At 35.3% G+C, this 23,774-nt stretch overlaps 2 protein-coding genes across 7 annotated transcripts in view; one reads left to right on the plus strand and one right to left on the minus strand.

Moving 5' to 3' along the window:
- Positions 1-23,774, minus strand: part of LOC109820031 (E3 ubiquitin ligase BIG BROTHER-like) — a 99,679-nt gene that overhangs the window by 27,904 nt on the left and 48,001 nt on the right. The window lies entirely within an intron of this gene.
- The window catches only part of LOC109822745 (chloroplast processing peptidase-like), a 3,091-nt gene continuing 2,211 nt past the window's right edge, over positions 22,895-23,774 (plus strand). The window contains exon 1 of the mRNA XM_020388992.1: positions 22,895-22,907. Within this exon, the coding sequence (XP_020244581.1) occupies positions 22,895-22,907 (13 nt within the window). The remainder of the gene's footprint in view (positions 22,908-23,774) is intronic.

The raw sequence follows: 23,774 nt of genomic DNA on the forward strand, positions 1-23,774 counted from the left end.
GGTCTCTTTTTAGTTTGTAACCATCTCCCCACGTTTATGGTTGATCTCAAGTAGTTATGAAGCCAAAAAAACCGTCAAAAAACGTGTTGTAACCAACTCTATTACCGAGACAGTGAAGTCTGTCTCGTACTTCCGAGACAGTTTGTACTATCTCGGGTATTTTAGCTCTAACTCCCTCGTACGATTTCAGAATGAGATGATCCAAGATGCGTTGAAAATCTGACGAAGAGATCTACAACTTTTTTCTTTTGACCTTCTTCAGATTTGGTGTGAGACGGTCATGACTGTCTCGCATTCCGAGACAGTGAAGTCTGTCTCGCACTTCCAAGACAGTTTGTGTTGTCTCGGGTATTTTGGTTCTAACTCCCTCGTCCGATCTCGGAATGAGATGATCCAAGATGAGTTGGAAAGCTTATGAAGAGATATACAACTTTTGTCCTTTTAACTTCTTCAGATTTGATGTGAGAGAGTCATTACTATCTCGCATTCCGATACAGTAAAGTCTGTCTCGCACTTCCGAGACAGTTTGTATTGTCTCGGGTATTTTTGCTCTAACTCCCTCGTCCGATCTCGGAATGAGATGATCCAAGATGCATTGGAAAGATGATGAAGATATATACAACTTTTGTCTTTTGACCTTCTTAAGATTTGGTGCGAGACAGTCATGACTGTCTCGCATTCCTAGATAGTGAAGTCTGTCTCGCACTTCCGAGACAGTTTGTGTTGTCTCGGGTATTTTTGCTCTAACTCTCTCGTCCGATCTCGGAATGAGATGATCTAAGATGCGTTGGAAAGCTGATGAAGAGATCTACAACTTTACATAGGCAAAACACTCATAGAGTAGATGAGACACACATGGTACTTCACCCTTTTGTGGATAAAGCACAACTCCTGGTTGAGTTGTTCCTTTATCGTTTAGCATGTTTCACAGACTCGTACGCTTCGCCGACTTATTTCGTGTGCTTTTTAGCTTCTCTACAATATTAGATGATCTCCTTTGACTCACATAATCCTCCTTGACTCGGATAGTAACATTTATTATCTTTTTTTTATCTCGAGCTATATGCGAGAACCTATAGGCAATTTTTTATGCCTACAGTATTGAGGCATATATGATAGTGACAGAGCAATTCCCACAGGGTCTCAACCACCAAAGGGGAGCGGTGTGAAAGTTGGTCAATCTCATCTTGACCTGGAACGTATTCCTCATATGGAAAGTCTCCTAAAGGCAGTCCTGACACGTCGTACATCTCGTGAAGGGCTATGTCGAGCTCCCCGTTGGGGGTGAAAAACGTGCCACTGTCCGCACAATACAGCTCCAAGATGCTATGGAACTAAAAACCATTAATCTTTAGACCATGTCGAGTGGCCTGAATGGCCGCATACAACTCTGAATTCGTGAGGTCGGAATTCTCGGCCAAAATGTAATCGGTAATCTTGGACCACCAGGTCTTGCTTCCGAGCGCAGAGTAGATCCACCCTGGGGCCCTAAAATCCTTTGGGGGGATTCTCCCGCCAGCTTGAAAGAAATGATGACAGAAGGTCTCCGCAACCGCTGTCATCTCTCCGGCGGGCGCCTCGTTGAACGGTAGACCTGGACGCAGACCGGTCACCCGTTTGCAGGAACTCTCCACACCCGTACCCAGCCGTGGAGCCCGTGAAGACACCGCAAGTGACCCCGTCCTGAGTAGGGGTCAAATCCCAGTTCATCACTTTGGGGACCGCGAAAGATGGCAATTCGACGATCGAAAACCCTCTCGGCATGCTGGGGAGATAATAGTGGACCCCGTCCACCACGCGGAACCACCTACTCTCCTTGATCAGCAGGGCAGAAGGATCAGTCACGGCATCGCCAAACAAGAACTGGGGCTTTTGTAACTCTGTCCTGGCCTTGTCTGTCAACACCGCGTCAGTGGTCAACTCACGTAGCATTAGATGGTTCCCATCAGTGACTCTCTTTATCAAGCCTTCCGGCTTATCAGCAGAGAACACAGGCACCGGATCCAAGGAGGGAAATCGGGGAGGCGCCGTATAGCCTGTGCCTCCGGCGAGACCGATGGCCACGCCCTTCGGAAGATCAGAAAAGGTCGCTGCAGGAAAGAACCAAAGAATCAGGATAGAATCCGCCCTAAGGGTAAATCCGCCAATCAAGTAAAGACGGGTGAATTCGCCTGTCAAAAGGTAAAATCTGCTTAACTAGAACGAGATCTGCCTGTGTAAATGATACTCCCCTTTACCAGAGAAAAAGTCGAACTCGCCTATCAAAAACGAGTTCGCCTTCACCCAATAAAGGTTAATTTCACCTGTAGAGATAGAAATCGTCCTCTACGAGTAAATACGAAATCCACCCAAAAAGGGCCGATTTTGCCCTAAGTCGGGGAAGCTGCCAAAGGATGACTGAATCCAGGGAGGACAAGCGATGCTCGTCCTCCCAACCCGACGTCTGTAACCTACACGAGGTCGTCAGACGAACCCCTTGACTTACCCAAGTGCGTCTCAGGCACGCTGGCGGGTGCGCCGGCGGCGAGGCGGGGGGAATAGCGTCCAGGACCTCATCCCTTCGCAACGTACTTCTTAGATTTCGGCGCCATTAGGGGATAAAGCGGGAACTCTCTCTCTCTTTAAAAATTTTTCAAGATTCCTGAGCACGGTAACCCTCAAAGGAAGGGAACAGCCTATTTAAAGGCAGAGTTACTGACGTGGCCACGATCGCCCTTAAAAGGCGAAACACTGGCGGACGAGAAACGTGACCACGATCGAAATCAACGGCCTAGATTGCCCCTAACATTTCGAAGTGCCACGTCAAGACGAGAAACGGGGTTCATCAGAAAAGGTCGCTGCAGGAAAGAACCAAAGAATCAGGATAGAATCCGCCCTAAGGGTAAATCCGCCAATCAAGTAAAGACGGGTGAATTCGCCTGTCAAAAGGTAAAATCTGCTTAACTAGAACGAGATCTGCCTGTGTAAATGATACTCCCCTTTACCAGAGAAAAAGTCGAACTCGCCTATCAAAAACGAGTTCGCCTTCACCCAATAAAGGTTAATTACGCCTGTAGAGACAGAAATCGTCCTCTATGAGTAAATACGAAATCCACCCAAAAATGGGCCGACTTTGCCCTAAGTCGGGGAAGCTGCCAAAAGATGACTGAATCCAGGGAGGACAAGCGATGCTCATCCTCCCAACCCGACATCTGTAACCTACACAAGGTCGTCAGACGAACCTCTTGACTTACCCAAGTGCATCTCAGGCATGCTGGCGGGTGCACCAGCGGCGAGGCGGTCGGAATAGCGTCCGGGACCTCCTCCCTTCGCAACACACTTCTTAGATTTTGGCGCCATTGAGGGGATTAAGCAGGAACTCACTCTCTAATAGAATTTTTTCAAGATTCCTGAGCACGGTAATCCTCAAAGGAAGGGAACAGCCTATTTAAAGGCGGAGTTGCCGACGTGGCCACGATCACTCTCAAAAAGCGAAACACTAGCGGACGAGAAATGTGACCACGATCAGAATCAACGGCCCAGATTGCCCCCAACATTTCGGAGTAACCGTCAAGACGGGAAACGGGCTGGTCGAAAACCCGGAACCCGAGCCAAAATCGACGGTTGTATCCGACGGTTGGGTTCAAAAGCCACGGCCACGATTCAAACGAGACGCATGAAGCTTACGTTAAATTGTCGAATCGCAATGAGCGCGATGTGACCGAACCACGCCGCCTTAGCTGGAAAGCACGAAGCCCACCAGCGGACGCGTGGCTCACCCACACCGAACCTAGGAAAGGTCTCACCTGTGAAAACTCGACCCAAATCCGCAAGTCAAGCAGAATTTCGCCTCCAAAACCTAACTTCGCCTGAACGGCTCATTCGCCCTTGGAGACAAACGACAAATAACAGGATGTTCGAGCCTTGAACGCAACGAGATGACCGCTTAAGCCCACGCTCGAATGGGTGGGGTTAGAGTAGAATTTGCATAAGGGCTAAGATGAAATATTCGACAAATCAGCATGCATCTGAGTGGGAATAGTATGCTAGTGATTCAACGCGGTAATCGGTAAGGCATATCAAAGCATGTAGTAGAGTTGCTAAAATCCATAAAGAACAAATGCACTGTTTCGCCAGTGAGCTTTTTATCAAAGTATTCTAGACACACGGCGACCGGTATAGGTCTAAAACTTGAAAAGGAAGGGTCTTGTAGATGGTAAAATCTCCGTGAGCTGCGAAGAATCGTTCAGGAGAAGTCCCAAGCCACTCGGGATTCACTTTTATCAACTTCGCTGAGCCGAAGTTTGTAGTAAATTCGCCAGCAACCTCAAGGCCGCCGTTAGTAGGTACTATACCACATGCTGGGCGCGCTTTCCACCTCTCGACTGAGGGAGAGGGGCATGGTACTCCCATGCGTCGGTGGCCGCTCAGACAAGTAAGCGGCAGGTGTCGGAGTCGACTGAACATTGCATAATGCAGGTCCTCGGGCTTGTCTAAGTCAAGAGTGGATCGCGGGCTCGAGCGAGCTGTCCCAAACCACTCGATACTGGGAACCGCTGTCCACTCTTTCGACTAAGAGAGAGAGACGAGAGTACTCTGGCCAGGTCGAGTGGCGTTCACAGTATTAGGGTGGTGGACAGACGCCAATCAAACTGCACGCTCTAAATGCGACTCAGCTCCGGTCCAAGTAAGAGTAGATCGGCGGCGTACAGTAGGCTGGCAATCCATCGAGTAGTGACGTTGCTTGCTTTTTTATTCTCAATTAGAGGAGGGCCTTCTACTATATGTGCATGTGACTGAAACAACCATCGAGTGACGTTCGTGTCAGTGATGGGCGGAAGACATCTCTGGACAGTACATGTCACATCCCATTGATCAGGATGACCACGCCGTCTTCTCCACATTAAGAACTTCTTCAGCATGAGAAGGGTTTAGGGTTGATCAGTTCACCAGTTCAGAACTTCTGCCAACTACGAAGAAGAAGTTCAGCTATTTCTCAGCCATCAAGCGATTCGCTCATCGTTGAATCAGCTAATTGAACCATCACCTCTCGACTCCCACAAGAGTCGACGACAAGCTCTTTGCATAACCTCTTGCACTGTAGCATCCCCTCTCAATTCCGGGCCCTGATCGTCGCCGAACCTGAGAACCCGAACTCTATCAAACCAAGTTTCTACTGTGTACTGAAGCTCTCCAGCGACCTCGGTCGAACCGTCCAAGGGAAGCAGACTCGACACGAGCATCGAGTGAAGCATCCTGTAGCTACCGAAAGTCCCCACACTAAACAAGGAGGGCCTTCCCTCTGCTTCTGTTATAATTTCGATTGATTAGTTTGTAATAAGCCTTCTTATTAATACAAACGAAGTTCCCTGTTTTCGGGAGATCAAAATTTACACCTACAAATATATGAAATGAAAGCTAAGGCAAAAACATGTGAGTAAGCATAAATAAAAGATATGCTAAACCTAACTCACATACAAACAAGACAATGAGAACACATATTAATATGTCATTTATGAAAGAAGTATCTCATTACCTAATTATAAAAACATAGTGTATAAAAATAGATTTATGAAAACAAAGGAATGAGGAAAACATGAGAACCATATTTATGAAAACAAAGGAATGAGGAAAACATGAGAACCATGAAAAAAGTTTTCAAGTGAAAACAAATCACTCAAATGAAGTCATAAATCAAGATTTGAGTCCAAAAATAATGTTTGATCAAAGAAGAAAATTTTCTTTGTATAACTTGATCAAACCACTCATAGAATACATTATAAGACACGAATAGATAATCCATAAGCACAAACACATAAATATCATCATATAAGTAAAATATAATGAATTAAAAGCAACAAATAAAAACACAATTTTTAAAAGAGGCAACAATATCAAGCTCTTGAGCTTGTATCAACCCATATGAACAATTTTAGCACCGGTAAATAAGTTTTAGGAATAAACACCCAATAAATCCAGGGGGTTATATAAACACAAACCACTCATCAAAATTAAAACTAATAATCATGAAAACAAAAGAATTGATCAATGAAAAATTATTTTCATATTAAAAGTTTTCAAAGCACATTTTACTAAACCAAAAAAAATAAAAAACACTAAAATTCTTGGTTTAAAAAGATTTTGGCACCCAAGCATTCTTTGTGCCTGATTGGTTAGGGACATGACCCCTATCATTCAAGCTCAAAGCCCTAGGGTTATGAACCCATTTGGGCGCATGTGGTGCACGAACATGGTCAAAACAATATTCATTCAAATGACCATTTCGATTGCAATTTGTGCAATGAAAAGAGTGAAAAGATTTGTGTTGACCAAGTGAGTGTGCACGAAAATCATTTGCAAATAAAGATTGTCTTTTAAATTTATTTTGCAAATGGGAAACCTCATTAAACAAAGGTGGTCTTTTTGGAACATTTTGCAAAATAGGAACTTTTTGCACATCAAAACAAAATTTAGCAATATGTCCAAACCTACCACAAACATTACATTTAAAAACATATGGTCTACTAGAAACATTTGGCAAATGAGATTTATTTTTCAAATCAAAATATTTGGTCAAATGACCAAAGCGACCACAATAATCACATTTATACACATGAGCATACTTATAATGAACAATGGGTGCATGTGTGTGTACATGTGATGAAGAAACTTGATGAGATGCACAAGGAGCATTAACATTTTTATGTTTGTGTGCATCATAGCAAAATTTAGCTATATGGACTTTACGGCCGCAAATAGAGCACTTGTAAAGTTTGCTATATATGTGTGCATAATAAGTGGATGATGACTTGTTTGCACTAGACTTGACACACATATTCATAAGCTTCTTATGGTTATCAATGCATGATGACTTGTTTGCACTAGACTTGACACACATATTCATAAGCTTCTTATGGTTATCAATGCATATTCTCAAAGTTGAATCTAAAGATAAAATGTACACACATATTCATAAGCTTCTTATGGTTATCAATGCATATTCTCAAAGTTGAATCTAAAGATAAAATGTGTTTATTCACAAGATTCAAATCTTTATTATTAGGTATATATGCATTTGTATTAGAAGTAGAATATAAATAGTCATTTATGAAAGAAGCAGTATCATTTTATATGTTCTCTACTTCTAACATGGCATTATTTTTGTCATGAGTCAAGTTAGCAATATCCAATTTCAAATTATTTTTTTTCCAAATTTAGCATATTATTGTTTTCTTTAAGAGCAATATTTTCTTGAGAAATGATATCAAATTTGGAAGCTAACTTCTCATGATCAGATTTTAAATCTTCATGCTTGCTTTTTAAGTCTAAAAAGATATGATGCAATTTGTTATAGGCATACAATAATTTTTCAGAAGCACAAGCGAGTTCATCAAAAGATAAATCATATTCGGATTCGGACTCGCTTACCACACTAGGGCTATCGCCTAGTGACCGTGTGCATGAAAATGAAGCTCCACATAAACTATAAGCGGAACCTCCAAAGCTTGTCGGATCGCCTCCAAATTCCCTTGATGTGCTTCTATAAGTTTCCATAATGTGTAAGCACTATCAAAAGAATCAAGCTTGTTAGACATAAATTAATCGAACGCATTATGTAAAAATTCTAACAAAAGCTTATTCATGGTAAACATACGATGATCATTTTTATTCCACTTAGATTTCTCCGAAGTGGGCACAATATACGCATCATCTATAATTTCCCATAAATTGAAGTGTCTAGATCGAACAAAAAGTTTAAATCTAATACACCATTGAGCATAGGGAAAATTATCTAATCTAGGAGCAATATTGATGACATAACCTAAACTAGGTGCACCGCGCATATCCATAATGTATATATGTGCAAGCAAGATACAAAAAAAAATTAAAACAAGATTAGCACAAAAAAAATAACTTGGATCTTTAACTCAAGGCGATTAGACCTTAAATCAAAGAGCACCAAGCTCTAATACCAATTGTTAGACCCTAATGCCCCTAGGAAGGAACCCTAGAGGGGGGTGAATAGGGTTTATGCTAATCTAATCCGATTTAATATCAATTAAAACTTACTAACAAATATCCTAGCAAATATGATATGTAATAAGATATATATGCAAGGATAAGTAAACTAAGCAAGGGCAAACAGTATAGTGGAAGAAATAAACAAGATGCAATATGCAATATAAGATGAACACAAAATTAAGTGCGCCAATGCAATCACAAACAAACGATATGTTCACAAGATTCGGTCCCCACGACCTACGTCCTCGCTCCTCACCTCGAGGAGATCTCCACTATCACGACACACCCGGTTTGGAAGCCGGAACTTCTCTACACACTCAGTTATCAAGTCAACCGATAACTCTCACAAAATCTCACAATGTACATACACAAGCTACAATCTCAAGTGTTGGTCCTCACGTATCGACTCCCTCAAGTGCTTGGAATTATCACCTCTCACTAGGCCACCGACGTCACTCCTCTCGGATCGACTCCGTCCTCACCACACACTCCTCTTGGTGTACAAGTGTATTACAAGTGATCTCACGATAAGCACACAAATATAAATTTGTTCTCTACAATAGATGAGAACACAATGTAGGCTCACACTCAATGTCACACAAACCCGACAACCCAAATTATACAATGTATGCAAATACAATAAGCTCAATGGTTGTGTGTGTAAACAAAGAGTAAACAAAATCAACTAAACTCAATATAAACACTAGCTTAATAAAATGGTAATTAAACAATATAAATGTAAAGCTAGATTGAGTTTAGGAAAACTTCTCTATAGATAACAAGAGAGAGGGAGAAGAGTGAATGCTCAAACACCAAGGATGATCTCCACTTGCTCTTGTGAAATTCTCTTCACAAACAAAACTCTTAAACACTCTTTTAAACAAACTAAAACAAACTTTAAACACTTGTTAAACTTGTTTAAAACATTCTCTTGGATTAAAAAAGAGCTGAAGGCAATGGGGTATTTATACTCACTCAAAACTTCAGTAAAAAACCCCAAGAAAAAGACCAAAAACTCATAAACAAACAAATCAGAAAACTAGCCGTTACTGTGCAACGGCTCTCTGATAAGTCGACTTATGAGTCGACTCATGAGTCGACTAATGAGTCGGCTTATATGAGTCAACTCAGCAGAAGAAAAATCATGTAGGATCTGAAATAGATACACTTGAACACTAGAGGGGGGGTGAATAGTGTTCTTTTAAAATTATTGCAAAGTAGATAATAAATTGCAAAAAAAAAAATGGCAATCTCAGAAATTTGCAAACACAAACACAACGATTTTATACTGGTTCCACCAAACTGGTGTACATCCAGTCCCCAAGCAAATCCCGCTTGAGAGTTTTCACTATGATTTTGAATAAACTTACAAAATCAAATGCAAACCTGACCAATTTGCAAGTTCCTGCAAATTGCAACACCAATTGACAAACTCCTTGTCAATTTGAACACCAATCTCTAACCCAAGAGACTAACCCTCTCACAACCGAGAGAAAACTTGTTGAAGAAGAACACAATGATCCTATAAGCCTTGAATGTGTAATAATGTGCAGCAGTGGCTTAGGATTCTTTTAATCTTTGTAAAATTGCCTAATTGATTTGTTTTTGATGAAAGTATATAGGCAATTTCAGAAACTCTTCTTTTTCAGAAAATCAGAATGTTTTTCACTTAGGAAATTGCTCAAGAATCAAAGCTTATGGGTATGTATATTTTTCCAATTTTTCTGAACAAATAACCTATATATACCCCTTGAAAAGACAAGTTTTTAAAGTTTGAAAACGTTTAAAAACGGCCAAAAACTGTCAGATATTCAAATTCTGAAAACTGAAAAACTGTCTCTTGTAGTCGACTACTGTAGTCATTAGTCGACTACACTGAGTTCAGACAGACTCTGTGTTTTCGGAAAATGTTCTCAGTAGTCGACTATAATGATAATTAGTCGACTACACTGAGTTCAGACAGAAACTTGAAAATTTATATTTTTCTTCAGTAGTCGACTACTGTAGTCATTAGTCGACTACACTGTAAAAAGACAGAAACTTATGTTTCTGTCAAACATCTCAGTAGTCGACTATAATCTCTATTAGTCGACTATACTGTAAAAAGACAGAAACTTGTATTTGAGTTATATACATGAGTAATCGACTACTATCCTAATTAGTCGACTATTAAGATCAAAAATTCAGAAATAATGAGTTTTTATAATTAAGTTTTAACTATTATTCTAATGGTTAACATAGGGGATTTCTATAGTTAACCAACACACTAAGCCTGTGTTAGTGTATTCTAAAAATGTGTGTGTGTGCGTGTGTGTGATCAAGGCTTGTACAAATATTCTAAGCAAAGAAAAATTCAAATACATTATCTTTTGTTCTTCATTTTCTTCACTTCAAAATGCCTTGATATTCACTTGCACTTGTACATATTCTGATATTGAAATCTGCATATGAAAGTTAGTGCACACAAAATATAAATTGTTATCATCAAAACATTATCATGGAGAAATGATATTCAACATTCTCCCCCTTTTTGATGATAACAAATAATTTATGCATCATATTAAATTTTAAAACATGTAATACTTACTCCCCCTGCATATATGCAAAGTTTTTAACATTCATAATAAAAAATATAAAACTTAACTATTTCTCCCCCTTTGTTATCAACAAAAAGAAGAAGAACCTAAACATAACATAATTTCGTCAACATGAGTTAACACTTCAAACAAATCATCAAGGTTATGAACATAGTCCATAACTTCACCCATCCATATTGGTAGGCAAAGACTTGCCATAAAGACCACAAGTTCCATAATGTTCATCACCATTATCTGTTTAAAATATATAGCAGTTATATTAACGAACAAAATAGTAGCAAACTTAACACATATAATAGCAAACTTTTCATAATAGCAGGCTTAACACACAGTTATATTGTAGCAAACTTGACATAAAAGCAACATAACCACATAGTTTTAAACATAATAACAACCACATAGTTTTAAACATAAGAACATAATTGTTTTGACCAAAAAACAGAAACAAATTCTAAGGTGCTGGAGGAGGTTGTTGGCCTTGAAAATATGAATTAAGCTTTGAGTCCAAGTCTTCAAACTTTTTGATTAGGTCTTCTTGATTGCTGATGATATATCTGTTTTGTGCATATATAGCTCGTTGACCTGTTTCCAGTTCTAGGATACGTGCACTCAAAGTATTGTATTGCACGTCTGAAAAACATGAAGGTTCAGTAGGAAATGGTGGAGGTTGACTTGAAGAGGCTCCAGCTTGAGTTGAGGTTTGTGGAATATCTTCTTGTTGAAGTTCAGGTTCATTTTGAACAGGTTCATTTTGAGGATTGTGATCTTGGATTTCAAAATTTGTCAATTTCATCCTAGTTAGGGCATTTGAATCAAAAAATTCAATTGAACGGACAACAGATTTTTCAGATTTGAGATCAACATGGAATTTATCAAAGATCTTAGTCAGGAATGCACCATAAGGAAGAAATCCTCTAGGAATGGTCAGAAAATTATCAAAATAAACCTCAGCCCAATTAACTTGAATATTTCCCATAATAGCATATATAGCTTTTGCTAATTCTAGGGAAATGAAATGAAAACTTCCAGTTTTTGGAAATAAGTTATAGGCTAGGATACGAGCAATGAACCTAGGAAATGGACGAAGTTTGTTTGAATTGTTCAAAGGTTTTCCATGTCCTGGAAGAAATATGTGATTGGATAGCAAGTCTGAATCATTCATCCTAACAGAGCTAAGAGAAACTCCTTGATAAGGAATGTTGAATATTTTACCAATTGTTTTAGTAGTTAATTCAATCTCCATTCCTTTAACAAGGGTTTTAATTTTTTCAGAACCACCAATTGTACCCACACGTTCTATATTGGTATAGAACAGTTGCACAAGAAATGGGTATGATGGTTTCTTATTTTCAGCAGAAAATAACTCAAGCAAGCCCACATTTTCAAAATAAGAACTAAAGTTCCATGGGATGAAATCATCGAACTTCACAAATCGTCCTGTAAGAATTTCTAAAGTTGAAAGTCTGTTAAATTCTTCCAATAATTCAGGACTTCTTAAATAAACAATGATTTCATCATTGAGAGAACTGTGAGTTTGCTTAGCTTTCTTAGATCTAAACATGATGAACTAGATAAATAACAAGAGAATGAAAGATCAAGTTTAGAAGTATACCCCAAACAGTAGAAACCCTAGAATAGCCGACTATAGCCTGGATTAGTCGACTAATGAGCCTGATAGCTTGACAAGATTGAAAGACAAATAAAGAAATTGATGAGGAAATTTTAGAAACAAGAAAAGCCCTAACCTGGAATCGGTGAAACTGAAGAGAAGAAGATGGGGAAGATGGGTTTTCGGTTTTGGGTAGAGTTAGTGGGTTATTTTTGCTTTTTAATTTATCTTTTAATAATGTAAGGTTTAGATTAGATGGTAAATAGAATGTAGGGTCAAGATTAAATTTTAGATGAATGGTTAGGATTGGTGCAGTTAAAAATGAATGGTTTAGATGATTTTTACTAAAGTAAAACGGGTAGGGTTATTGGATATTGGGTTTAAAACATAAAAAATCCACTTTTCTTAATAAACTAAAGGTTCAGAATTAGTAGTCGACTAATAGTCAAAATAGTCGACTATACTGTAAAAGATAGAAGGTTAAGTTTTAGTTTTTAACTCTGAGTAGTCGACCAATATGTGAATTAGTCGACTACACTGTAATCAACAGAGAGTATTTTTAAGATTTTACATTGAGTAGTCGACTATAAAGGTAAGTAGTCGACTATAATCTGATTTTTCAGAAAAATAGTTTGTAAGAATTGTGCATGTAGTCGACTATAAGTTAGATTAATCGACTACTTAAGGTTTAAATTTATGTATTTTTGTTTTAAAAATTAATTTAAATCTTCAATTGAACATATACCTAATTCCCTTCTTAATTTAACATAAACTTCTTCTTTTAGTGGTTTTGTTAATATATCTGCAATTTGTTTATCTGTAGGTATAAACTCTAATGATATGTCACCTTTAAGAACATGATCACGTAAAAAATGATGTCTAATATCAATGTGTTTTGTACGTGAGTGTTGAATAGGATTTTTAGATAAATTAATTGCACTAGAATTATCACACATAATAGATGATATGGGACAATTTATGCCATAATCAGTTAAAGTTTGTTTCATCCATAATATTTGTGCACATGCAAGACTTGCAGCAATATATTCAGCTTCAGTTGTTGATAATGATACTGAATTTTGTTTCTTACTAAACCAAGATACAAGTGAATGTCCTAAGAAATGACATGTTCCACTTGTACTTTTTCTATCAGATTTACATCCGGCAAAATCAGCATCACTATATGATATTAAATCAAAAGAACTATGTTTTGGATAAAATAAACCATAATTTGTAGTATCTTTAATATATCTAAATATTCTTTTTACTGCTTTAAGATGTGAAACTTTAGGATTTGATTGAAATCTTGCACATAAACATACACTAAACATAATATCAGGTCTACTAGCAGTAATGTAAAGAAGTGATCCAATCATACCTCGATAGAGCTTTTGATCAACATTCTTACCATTTTCATCTTTGTCAAGAGATGTTGTAGTGCTCATAGGTGTTGGTTTGCTTGTTGAATTTTCCAATCCGAATCTTTTAAGTAAATCTTTTGCGTACTTGCTTTGATTGATGAAAATTCCTTCTTTCAATTGTTTAATTTGAAGTCCAAGAAAGAAATTTAGTTCACCCATGTGACTCATTTCAAATTCATCCTGCATATTCTTAGCAAATTCTTGACAAAGATTATTGTTAGTAGAACCAAAAATAATATCATCTACATATATTTGAATTAGTAAAATATCTTTATTTATTTTCTTAATAAACAATGTTGAATCAACTTTTCCAATATCAAAACCTGAAGTTAAAAGAAATTTCTTTAATCTATCATACCATGCACGAGGTGCTTGTTTAAGACCATATAATGCTTTCTTAAGTTTAAAAACATGATTTGGAAAACTTTCATGTTCAAAACCTGGAGGTTGTTCTACAAAAACTTCTTCATTTATAAAACCATTTAAAAAAGCACTTTTAACATCCATTTGAAATAATTTAAAATTCATAAAACATGCAAATGCAAGTAAAATCCTAATTGATTCTAATCGTGCAACTGGTGCATAAGTTTCATCATAATCAATTCCTTCTTCTTGATTATAACCTTGAGCAACTAATCTAGCTTTGTTTCTAACAACTTGACCAAATTCATCTAATTTGTTTCTAAAAATCCATTTTGTTCCAATAATGGATTTATTTTGAGGTCTAGGTATAAGATCCCAAACATTATTTCTAGTAAATTGATTAAGTTCATCTTGCATAGCAATTATCCATGAATCATCAAGAAGTGCTTCTTTTATATTTTTAGGTTCAATAGTTGAAATAAAAGCATTATGAGCAATCAAATTAAAATGTGATCTAGTAGTTACTTTGTCAGATATATTTCCTATAACTAAATCATGTGGATGATTTTTAACTTCTACAAAATCTTTAGGTAAATCATTTTGTAGATTATCATCTTTTGTAATATCTATCATAGGAGTATCTTGTATGGTATCAATTACATCATCATCATTATTTAGTATAATAGGTATTTTTGAAAAACTTTCATTAAAAGAAACATGTAAAGATTCTTCAATAACTTGTGTTCTTTTGTTATAAATTCTATATGCTTTACTGTGATTAGAATATCCAACAAAAATTCCTTCATCGGATTTTGAATCAAATTTATCTAAGTTATCCTTTGTATTTAAGATAAAACATTTACAACCAAAAACTTTAAAGTAAGATACTTTAGGAATTTTGTTATAAAATAATTCATAAGATGTTTTCTTTAAAATAGGTCGTAATAAAACTCTATTTAATACATAACATGCTGTTGATACGGCTTCTGCCCAAAAATATTTAGGTAAATTACTATCACATAACATGGTTCTAGCACATTCTTGTAAGGTTCTATTTTTCCTTTCTACAACTCCATTTTGTGGAGCAGCTCGAGGAAAAGAGAATGTGTGTGATATACCATGTTGATCACAATAATTTGCAAATAATTCATTTTCAAATTCACCTCCATGATCACTACGTATAGAGATAATAGAAGTTGATTTTTGATTTTGAATTTTCTTGCAAAATATAGAAAACTCATTAAAAGCATCATTTTTATGTTTAAGAAAAATTACCCAAGTGAATCTAGAAAAATCATCAACAAGAACAAATGCATATCTACTTCCATTTAAAGATGCTACTCTAGATGGACCAAAAAGATCTATATGAATTAATTCTAATGGTCTATTTGTAGATATTATGTTTTTAGATTTAAAAGAAGATTTGTGCATTTTTCCTTGTTGACATGCATCACAAAAATTATTTTTAAATGACATCTTAGGCAAACCATTTACTGAATCATTTTTAGAAATCTTAGACATATGTTTAAAGTTAACATGTCCAAAACGTTTATGCCATAAAATAGAATCATTAGATGATGCAATAAGACAATGTTCATTTGAAATATTATTCATTGATAACACATATATGTTATTTTTTCTATAACCTTTAAAAATAATGGTTATTAAATCAATATCATAAATTAAGCATGATTCTTTTTCAAAAACAATTTTATAACCTTTATCACAAAGTTGACTAATACTTAGTAAATTATGTTTAAGACCATTAACTAATAAAACATTATCAATGATAGGTTTGTTTGGATTACCTACGGAACCAATACCGATGACTTTTCCTTTGTTGTTATCTCCAAAAGTAACGGTACCTCCATCCTTGTTTTGAAAAGATGACAACAATTGAATATTTCCAGTCATATGTTTAGAGCAACCACTATCTAAAATCCACCTATCTTTCTTGGGTACCTGAAAAAATAAACATTTACATTTTGGTACCCATACTATGTTGGGTCCTTTAAATTAGCCTTTAGGAAACCAAACCCATGAAGAGTTTGATTTACTTAAATAATTAGATGATAAACAAATATTTTTAATAAAATCAGAAATATAAAAATTCTTATTAAAAGAAGATAATTCTTTTGGAACCCAAATAGAAAAGAATTTTGATTTCTTTTTATACAAATTTTCATATTTATAATCATGCAAATCACAAGAAGGTTTTACAAAAATTGTATTCTTTGATTTGTTTTTATTAATTTGAAAACCTAATCCTTTTGTCTTTTGTGATTCTCTTTGAAAAGAAAGAATATTATTAAGATTTTCTTTTCCTTTATTAAATTTGCTTACATTTAAACATATATCTTCATATCTTGATTTAAAAGAAGAAATATCTTTATCTAAACTATTAATTCGAATATTTAACTTATTACATTCTGATTTTAAATATTTATTTTCATTAGATAAATTATCATTTTCTTTTAGTAAAGAAAAATTTTCTTCTTTTAATTCAACTAATTGAGAATTAGTATAAGTAGAGGAATTTAAATCTGAAATTTCTTCACGTAACCTTTTATTCTCACCTTTAAGAAAATTATGTGAAATTTTTAATCTTATAAAAGTTTCATATAATTCATTAAAAGCATCTAAAAGCTCTTCATTTTCACTTACATCATCTTGTGCCATGAAACACATGTGAGCACTTTCCTTTTCTTCAATTTCTTCATCTGAGGATGATTCATCACTATCATCCCAAGTGACCGCCATTGCTTTCCTCTTCTTGTTATTTTGAATATTGTTGAAGTTGTTGAAATAACTTGATTTTTGTTTATTCTTCAACATTGGACAATCTTTCTTCATATGCCCTGGTTTATTACACTTAAAACAAAGAGGGTTAGTTGAATTTGAATTCTTAAATTTAAAATTACCTCTTTTGATGAATTTTCGAAATTTTCGTGCAAACATGCCCATTTCTTCATCATTATCATCTGAATCTTCTTTATCTGAAGTAGTATTAAATGCAAGAACTTTCTTGTTCTTAGATTCTTCATCATTCTTCCTATCTTCAAGTTGTACTTCATATGCCATAAGATTACCAATAAGATTTTCAACCGTAAGAGTTGACAAATCATTGGCTTCTTCAATAGCGGTAACTTTCTTTTCCCATTGTGGAGTAAGTGAACGAAGTATCTTTCTTACCATCTCCACTTGAGTATATGTTTTTCCAAGACCAATAAGAGAATTTGTGATGTCGGTGAATCTTGTGAACATTTCTCCAATAGTCTCATTTTCCTTCATCTTGAATAATTCAAATCTGTGCACAAGAACAGAAATTTTAGACTCTTTAACTTTAGTAGTACCTTCATGAGTTACCTCGAGTGTGTGCCAAATATCATATGCGGATGTGGCCGTTGACACCCTATTGAACTCATTCTTGTCAAGTGCACAAAATAAGGCATTCATTGCTTTAGAATCCAAATTCGCATTGTTCCTTTGAGATGTAGTCCATTCCGCGAAAGGAGTTGTTGGTTTCTCATATTTTGTTTCAACGACGTTCCAAAGTTCGTAGCCAAGAGATTGGAGATAGATCTTCATCCTACACTTCCAGTAGTTGTAGTTCGTGCCATCGAACATTGGAGGACGATTTGTAGAGTGACCTTCCTTGAATTGTGATGTATTTGACAATGCCATCTTTCACCTTGCTCTGATACCAAATGTAGGATCTGAAATAGATACACTTGAACACTAGAGGGGGGGTGAATAGTGTTCTTTTAAAATTATTGCAAAGTAGATAATAAATTGCAAAGAAAAAAATGGCAATCTCAGAAATTTGCAAACACAAACACAAGGATTTTATACTGGTTCCACCAAACTGGTGTACATCCAGTCCCCAAGCAAATCCCGCTTGAGAGTTTTCACTATGATTTTGAATAAACTTACAAAATCAAATGCAAACCTGACCAATTTGCAAGTTCCTGCAAATTGCAACACCAATTGACAAACTCCTTGTCAATTTGAACACCAATCTCTAACCCAAGAGACTAACCCTCTCACAACCGAGAGAAAACTTGTTGAAGAAGAACACAATGATCCTATAAGCCTTGAATGTGTAATAATGTGCAGCAGTGGCTTAGGATTCTTTTAATCTTTGTAAAATTGCCTAATTGATTTGTTTTTGATGAAAGTATATAGGCAATTTCAGAAACTCTTCTTTTTCAGAAAATCAGAATGTTTTTCACTTAGGAAATTGCTCAAGAATCAAAGCTTATGGGTATGTATATTTCTCCAATTTTTCTGAACAAATAACCTATATATACCCCTTGAAAAGACAAGTTTTTAAAGTTTGAAAACGTTTAAAAACGGCCAAAAACTGTCAGATATTCAAATTCTGAAAACTGAAAAACTGTCTCTTGTAGTCGACTACTGTAGTCATTAGTCGACTACACTGAGTTCAGACAGACTCTGTGTTTTCGGAAAATGTTCTCAGTAGTCGACTATAATGATAATTAGTCGACTACACTGAGTTCAGACAGAAACTTGAAAATTTATATTTTTCTTCAGTAGTCGACTACTGTAGTCATTAGTCGACTACACTGTAAAAAGACAGAAACTTATGTTTCTGTCAAACATCTCAGTAGTCGACTATAATCTCTATTAGTCGACTATACTGTAAAAAGACAGAAACTTGTATTTGAGTTATATACATGAGTAATCGACTACTATCCTAATTAGTCGACTATTAAGATCAAAAATTCAGAAATAATGAGTTTTTATAATTAAGTTTTAACTATTATTCTAATGGTTAACATAGGGGATTTCTATAGTTAACCAACACACTAAGCCTGTGTTAGTGTATTCTAAAAATGTGTGTGTGTGCGTGTGTGTGATCAAGGCTTGTACAAATATTCTAAGCAAAGAAAAATTCAAATACATTATCTTTTGTTCTTCATTTTCTTCACTTCAAAATGCCTTGATATTCACTTGCACTTGTACATATTCTGATATTGAAATCTGCATATGAAAGTTAGTGCACACAAAATATAAATTGTTATCATCAAAACATTATCATGGAGAAATGATATTCAACATTCTCCCCCTTTTTGATGATAACAAATAATTTATGCATCATATTAAATTTTAAAACATGTAATACTTACTCCCCCTGCATATATGCAAAGTTTTTAACATTACACATAATATAAACCTAAACTAATGTTACTCAAGCTTGATCTTGATCTTCAATAAGCTTGACTTGGTAAACTTGGATGAAGCTTATAATTTTATCTTTAACTTGATAGCAAGGCTTCACTCTACTATTCCGCCAACCTCCATTTGATATGATCGCTATGGCGCAATCCATCTATCCTCTAACATATTATTTACCTAGAATAAATATAAAACACAAACACTAGATAAACAATATTAGATGTAAATTGTTTGTAAATCATCATCAAAACAAGAAGGCCAACATCCTTTTCATTAGTTTTTACTTTAATTGGCTTCGCCTCGCGTCATACATATCTTTAGTTCACATCTAATAATATTAGTATATTATATATATACTAATCAAATATATATATATATATATATATATACCTATATATTATAATATCTATATAGTATATATTTAGGTACGTTTTTTCCAAAACCACACCATGTTACCTTTCTTGTCATACTTACTATACTATATACTATACCTATATTTATATATATATTACTATATAAATATATATAGTATATATATATATATATATATATATATATTATGTATGTGTTTTTTTCCAAAACACACCATGTTACCTTTCTTGTCATTCTATCATAGGCTTTTTCTAGGTCAATGAAAATCATATGTAGATCTTTACTCTTTTCTCTATATTTTTCCATAAATTGTTTGCAAATATGTATATGTTCCATAGTTAACCTCCCAGGCACAAAATTGAATTAGTTTTCAAATACATTTGTCTTTTTTCTTAGTCTTTGTTCAATTATCCTTTCCCAAAATTTTATAGTATGACTCATGAGTTTTATATCATGATAGTTTGAAAATCTTTATATATCTCTTTTATTCAACGTAATAATCCTCTACTCATCAGGTATTCTCTTTGTCTCAGTAATCATACTAAATAATTTGGTCAACTATCCTAATCCTATATCTCCAAGATATTTCTAAACTTTAGTAGAGATATTGTCCGGTTCTACGGCTCTTTCACTTCTTATTTTCTTTATGATGTGTTTGGATGGATGGTAGAGAAGGGAGGAAAGAGAAATATAAGTTTAACCTTGTTTGGGAGTTCTATTGGAAGGGTAGAGGATGGAAATGAGGGAAAATTTTATACTAAAATCTTACACCCTAAATTGGGGGCAAAGGAGGGGAAGAGAAAATTGACAAGTTTTCTTCCTTTCCTAACCTTTCATTTCCTTCCCTTAGTGAGTTCCCAAACATAGCATTAGAGCATCTTTGACCTCACTCATCCTATTTTTTCGATAATATCTATAGTCTCTGTCATTCACTATATGGTCAAATTTTTTATGCTTTGCTCACATATTTTGTTATCATTAAACAATTTATGAAAGTAGCTCCTCCACCTCTCTTTTATTTTCTCATCGGTTATTAGAACTCTTTGATCATCACTCTTAATACACCTAATATTACAAGACCCTATTTTTTTTCTTTCTCTCATATTAGCACGCTTATATTTTTTTTTCTTCCTCCTTAGATTCTAACTTCTTATAGAATTTTTTTATAAGCCTTGTATTTAATTTCTTTCTTTGCTAACTTATATTTTTAAAAGTTTTTATTACTCCTACACTTTTGCTAATTTTTATATAATGTTTTTTCTCCCTAATTATTTTTTGCACTTCTTAATTCCGCCATTAACTCTCCTTACTATCTAACCTACAACCTTTAGATTCTCCTAAAATATCCTTAGCCCTTCTTAGCACAAGAGGACATACTATTCCAAATAATTGATCTCATTATCTATATTTCATATATCTTCTTTCATCATCTTATCTTTAAAAAGTACTAAGTTCTCTCTTTTTAAGTTTCACTATTTAGTTAAACTCTCTCCAGGTATAATTTTACAATTTTTGTATGTTAACCTATCAACTCTTCTAGTAAGAAAAAAATTCTATTTGACTACTATCATATCCACTTTTAAATGTTATTTAGTGTTCATGCTTTTTCTAAATTGTGTATTTGCTATTATCATATCCTATAATGTTGCAAACTCTAAAACTAATTCTCTCATATCGTTCTTAATTACATACCTAAACTCTCCATGTATCCTCTCATATCTATTATTATCCTTGCCAACATGCCTATTAAAGTCTCCTCTATAAATAATTTCTCAGGCAACCCTACTTGTGGAGATTAAGCACTAACAATATTAATAACCTCTACTCCCAAAATAATTTCTTTTAGTATTATTCCATCTCCTACTCTTTTCACATCTACATCGGTATCTTCTATTGTGTTATCTACAAGTACTTCCACTTCGTTTCTATTCTTTTCTTTTCCCGTGTACCAAAGCTTATATCTTGTTTTTTAATTTCTCTAGATTTTTTACCTATCCATTTAGTTTCATGTAAACAGATTATACTAGTCTTTCTTCTAATCATGATTTCTACTAATTTCATTGTCTTTCCGATAAGAGTACATATATTCTAAGTAGCTAACCTAATTTCATTCTCCTTTAAAAGTCTTCTATCATGCCCTCTCTTATGACGCTCTAGTCTATGCCTAATACTATTTGGCAACCTATTAGAGAATTGTAATGTCCTAGAACACCCTTACTTATTTATTATTACGCCGGGGGTGGCATCAATGTAACACGTTGCTTTTTAGGGAATGACTTGTCAAACCACCCTTGTCTACTTATCATTGCATCCGGGTGGCATCAATGCAACGTGTCGCGGTGGAGACGCCCTAACGAATATTCTATAGGATTCATGTCATGTGGATCCGACTACGTTTTATGCTGGCTATCAGCTACCAAACGCAACCCTCCTACTTTATCCTGGCTTGGGACTTGTAGTGCGGACAATAAAACAAAGCGCAACTCGGGCGGAGTTAATTAAAAATGGTAGTTCTTGAAAAACTTTCGTTGGTCAATTTAAACCCTAATCATTTTTAATATTAACATTCTTATCCTAATTATAATTGGACATCAACTAAAGATATTAAGTCTGTATTTAACTTTCAAATTAAAGCCCTCTCCATTAAAATCTAACTAACTAAAAGTTAATCTAATTAGAATTGGTTGACAACTAAAGAGTCGAAAGGAATTTAGAGGACATTAGCATTGTAAACATAATATGCATTGCGTGTGTAAATATTATCCAATTGATTAATATAAATTTATGGAATTAATAACATGTTAACAACAATTAATTGATTAAAATGTTTTTATATTAGTCCTTTAAGTCTTTCTATTATGAGATTAGTCCATCAAAGATTGAAAATATTATTAGGTAAATCAATTCTTAAGTTATTTTAAAATTAGCCCTTCAAATCAATGGTATAATTAGCAGCTAGGGGGAATTCATTCTTGGTTGGAGGAGCTAACATCAAAATAACTAAAGAATTGAGGATGTAATAGCTATTTCAACGATTTGATGATTTAATTCCAAAATAATAAGAATTGAGCGACTTAATAGTTGAATGTGGTTATCTTTGCTTGTTTATGGAGAGATTTTTCTTAGATGGTGATACGTTTTCTTATTATAGTCATTAAGAATTAACATTATAATAAGATTGGTTTTCCTTTTTTTTTTTTACTTCATAAGAATTTTATGCCATCTACTATTATTAGATGTGAGACATTGAAGAAAGAGGTTGCTATACGATTGACTAATCTTTTCAAATGAAATTGCTGTTTAAACTGCTTATGGTCACAACGACATATAAAATGAAAGTTGAAGGTAAACGTAAGTATTAAGAAAGTTCACAAACAATATTACATTATCAAGTGGAGGTTTAAAAGAAACAACTCCATGAACAAGTTATATTAAACAAATAAATAATGTTAGGGGCACACCCCCTAACACACCACCAACCACATCCTCCTCTCCCATCGCTACAGTAAACCGGGCCTCACATGGGATTTTAAAATTTTTAAAATCTCATGTGAGGTCCGGTTTACTGTAGCGATGTGAGAGGAGAGTGTGGTTGATGGTGTGGTAGGGGGTGTGCCCCTAACACCACTCTAAACAAATAAACCCAACAATCATGATATTTAACCACGACTGACTGCAGGTGCATCCCCCTCGTTCTCATAAAAGAGAAGACTATTGTTTTCATTCGGGCTTTTTTTTTTTTTTTTTGGGGGGGTTTTTTTGAGTTTTGATAACCCCAAAACTTTTTTGAGAAGCTTCCAAACTTAAGGGGGTTTCTGAAATTTACCCTAAAAATTTTCCTTTTTGCTGCCTGATGATTCCTTTCCTCTCCCTACTGCTGAGGAAAGTCCTATCTCATGCAGTCACGTTCGCAGGGATCGCACCCGAAACATAGGCGCGCAGGGAGAGGAGGGGGAGCCAATGTCTTCCCTGCAGTTTTTCTCTCCCGCCTCTCAAAACCCTAACCCTAACCCTAACCTAATCCCTAACCTCCCCATCCTCTCTCCGTGCCCCCCCAACTCCTTATCTTTCTCCAAACCCTCCAATTTCCCCAGATTCCGATTCTTCCACCAGAAACCCCCCCAGAGACGACAACTCCGTTTCAGGCCAAGAATCAAGGCCCAAGATGAAGAGCAGGCCAGAACAGCACCGGAATCAGAATCAGCGAGCGGC

The sequence above is a fragment of the Asparagus officinalis genome, chromosome 8, assembly GCF_001876935.1.
Source record: "Asparagus officinalis chromosome 8, Aspof.V1, whole genome shotgun sequence".
NCBI lineage: Eukaryota > Viridiplantae > Streptophyta > Magnoliopsida > Asparagales > Asparagaceae > Asparagus > Asparagus officinalis.